The 3,594-nt window shown below is 46.1% G+C and overlaps 1 protein-coding gene across 1 annotated transcript in view; it reads right to left on the bottom strand.

Moving 5' to 3' along the window:
* Positions 1-845: 845 nt before the first annotated feature.
* Positions 846-3,594, bottom strand: part of LOC143278264 (cytochrome P450 2B1-like) — a 13,784-nt gene continuing 11,035 nt past the window's right edge. Inside the window, exons 6-7 of the mRNA XM_076583244.1 lie at positions 1,935-2,062; positions 846-1,074 (exon numbers count right to left, since the gene is read on the bottom strand). Coding sequence (XP_076439359.1) covers positions 846-1,074; positions 1,935-2,062 — 357 coding nt within the window. The remainder of the gene's footprint in view (positions 1,075-1,934; positions 2,063-3,594) is intronic.

The following is a 3,594-nucleotide window of genomic DNA, read 5'->3' as shown; positions in this document are numbered from 1 at the left end:
GAGCGCGGAAACAACAGTAACAGCTGGTGTTTGGTTCTTGAAAATGGACACTCATTAAGCAGACGTTAAATTCTGAAAGGTGTGCAGTGATAATGCTTCGAATTGGGGCGGTACACGCTTTCGCAGTTACACGCTGTTTGCAGTTAGGCACACGTACCCTAATGATTGCAGCAGATACCCACTGTTGGAAAAGGACACACACAAAAACAAATCAGAGGAGCTGTCTCTATGTCCGGTTTTTTTTATTTCCAAATGTGCTCCGTGACTTGCATGCAACGGAGGAAAAACGAACCCAAAAAACAAATAAAACAAAAACAACTCTACGCTACACTGCATTGCATTAAAAAAAAAAAGGAAAGAAAAAAAAAGCACCCTAACCCAGCCGGAAAAAAACCCCAAAATATCAGATCAGCAGCTGTCTCCTCCACAGACGGTAGTGGTCTGTTTTCAGGTGGGTGGTAGCCACTACACTACACTACACTACACTACACTGCACTACACTACACTACACCATGCTGCGCTGTACTGCACTACACTACACTATGCTGCGCTGTACTGCACTACACTACACTATGCTGCGCTGTACTGCACTACACTACACTATGCTGCGCTGTACTGCACTACACTACACTACACTATGCTGCGCTGTACAGCACTACACTACACTACACTATGCTGCGCTGTACTGCACTACACTACACTATTCTGCGCCGTACTGCACTACACTACACTACACTATGCTACGCTGTACTACACAACACTACACTATGCCACAGTAAATTACACTACACTATGCAGCGCTCTACTGCACTGCACTCCACTCCACTCCACTCCACTACACTACACTACACTACAGCTCTGACTTGTCTCCTCTGCAGACGGCAGCGGTAAGGTTTCAGGCGGCTGGTGGCCACGATGCCCTGTCTCCAGGCCGACTCCATGGGCAACAGTTCCTCTGCTGCCGGCGGCAGGATGTCGAAGCAGCTCAGGACCCGGGACAGGAAGAGGAAGATTCGGGCACGTGCAAACCGCTCCCCCACGCACGACCGCTTCCCCGTTCCGAAGGCCATAAGACTGAGATGAATGAATGGAATGAGTGAGCGGTCAGGTAAACGATGTATTGCCGCGTGTGTGTGTGTGTGTGTGTGTGTGTGTGTGTGTGTGTGTGTTGTTGTCTTTTTACGCAGGCCACACATACATACACACACGCACGCGCTCGCGCACACACCCATACACATACACATCGCACTCAGAGAAAATTCAGGATAAGTTGTATTAAAAAAAATCACACACACACACACACACACACACACACACACACACACACACTCACACACACACACACACACACACACACACACACACACACAGAGAAAGAGAGAGAGAGGGAATGAACGATAAGTTGTCCAAAAAAATCACACACACACATACACACACGCACGCACGCACAAACACACCAGCACACACACACACACACACACACACACACAGTGTGTGTATGCTTGTGTGTGTGTGTGTGTGTGTGTGTGTGTGTGTGTGTGTGTGTGTGTGTGTGTGTGTGTGTGACACAGAGAGAGAGAGAAAGAGAGAGAGAGAGAGAGAGAGAGAGAATGAACGCTAAGTTGTCCAAAAAAATTCACACACACACAAACATACACACATACACACACGCACACACACACACTAGCACGCACGCTAGTGAGTGTGTGTGTGTGTATGTCTGTGTGTGTGTGTGTGTGTGTGTGTGTGTGTGTGTGAGAGAGAGAGAGAGAGAGAGAGAGAGAGAGAACGAATGATAAGTTGTCCAAGAAATTCGCACACACACACTCTCTCTCTCTCTCTCTCTCTCTCTCTCTCACACACACACACACACACACACACACACACACACACACACACACACACACACACACGAACAGCTGTCCAGCCAGTACCTGTGCCTGGTGGGGTGGGTGACAGGCAGAAGGCGACCCTCTGGATCCAGAAACCTCTCTGGCTTGAAGCTCACCGGGTCTGTCCACAATGCGGGGTTCTTGCTGTACATGTGGGACGCACTGAACGCCTGAAACAGAAACAAAAGTACAGGTACGTTCAGAATCAGACTTAATTTAGCATCTCAGTTCCAAAATTAAGTGTGGTGAAGTCTGTGATACATACAGATTACAAGCAAAATGGTAACATTTGGTATACAACATATGTAAAACAAAATAACACTCAACTAAGCCAAAACAAGTCCGATAACAAATATTATATTTCCACTGTTCAAAACACATACATACATGTGCGCGAGCGCACTCACAACCGTATTGCAAGCACCCAAGCACACGTATTGCCTATACATATGCACAACCTTTAAATATATTGGGGGATCAATATGAATTAATACTAATCTGTAACACACACAACCAAACTGTAAACAAACAAGGCATAGGAACATCAACCACAGGCATAGAAACATCCATTTAAGTCATAAAAACATCAATTCCGTTACGGTGTTATTTTCAGGGAGGTGTCGAAGTGTGAGTACTGACCCATTCATGAGTGTGTGTGTGTGTGTGTGTGTGTGTGTGTGTGTGTGTGTGTGTGTGTGTGTGTGTGTGTGTGTGTGTTTTGTTTGTTCTGTTCTTTTTTTTTTTCAACAATGAAATAATAATTGTACTTTTAAGTAGCGCTTCCATAACTTGTCAAGTGCTTCACAATAACACGTCGGTCAGTCACAAAGAGCACACACACACACACACACACACACACACACACACACACACACACACACACACACACACACACACACAAGCACGCGCACACGCACACGCACACGCACACGCACACGCACGACGCACACACAAACAAGCATCGACGACATAGACGTGGATCCAAGTAATGCACATATTGAATTGAGTGACACAACCGACACTGCAGCAGAAACACCAGCCAGAACTCTTGGTTGTCTCTGGGGACTGATTGATGCCCACGATGGATCTATCATCGACACTTTTTGACACTTTGACACTTGAGTGTCATCGCCCGTGAGGTCCTTATGACATGGGTGAATGCGTCAACATATTTTCATTGCATAACTGAACGTTGGAGTAAACGAATGATTATGGTGCAAATATTGAAACGAAACAAAATTCTTTCCTTGAAATATAATGGTAGCAATCGACAGGCCACCCAACACATAAATGACTCCGTTTATTCATTGATCAGTAAAACAGATTCCATCATCGGTTACAGAAGAAAATGTCAATTTTATCTAATAGAACAGAGAAGTGGACTGAAGTTCCTTAATCATGCCCAGGCCGCTTGTCAAAAAAAGAAAAAGGTGAAAGGCCCAGAGCTTTATATGGACATCGGGGCAGTGAACTCTTCCCATCAACTGTGTCTAGGGCTCGGCATAGGAAGGTGGGGGCCCAGTCTTGTCATTCCGCCGTTTTAACCTTCCCCAACGGAATTCATGTGCCCAGCCCCAGCTGTCTGGAGTACAGAAAAACAGGAGCAAACATCCTTCACAAGGACACAGCACCATGCCAAAACAGGGCCTCCAACCCTGATCACTGGTCAACACTGGATCACATATCCAATGACTGACCGATT

The sequence above is a fragment of the Babylonia areolata genome, chromosome 2, assembly GCF_041734735.1.
Source record: "Babylonia areolata isolate BAREFJ2019XMU chromosome 2, ASM4173473v1, whole genome shotgun sequence".
Lineage (NCBI taxonomy): Eukaryota > Metazoa > Mollusca > Gastropoda > Neogastropoda > Buccinidae > Babylonia > Babylonia areolata.
This window is presented reverse-complemented; position numbering and strand designations above follow the sequence as displayed.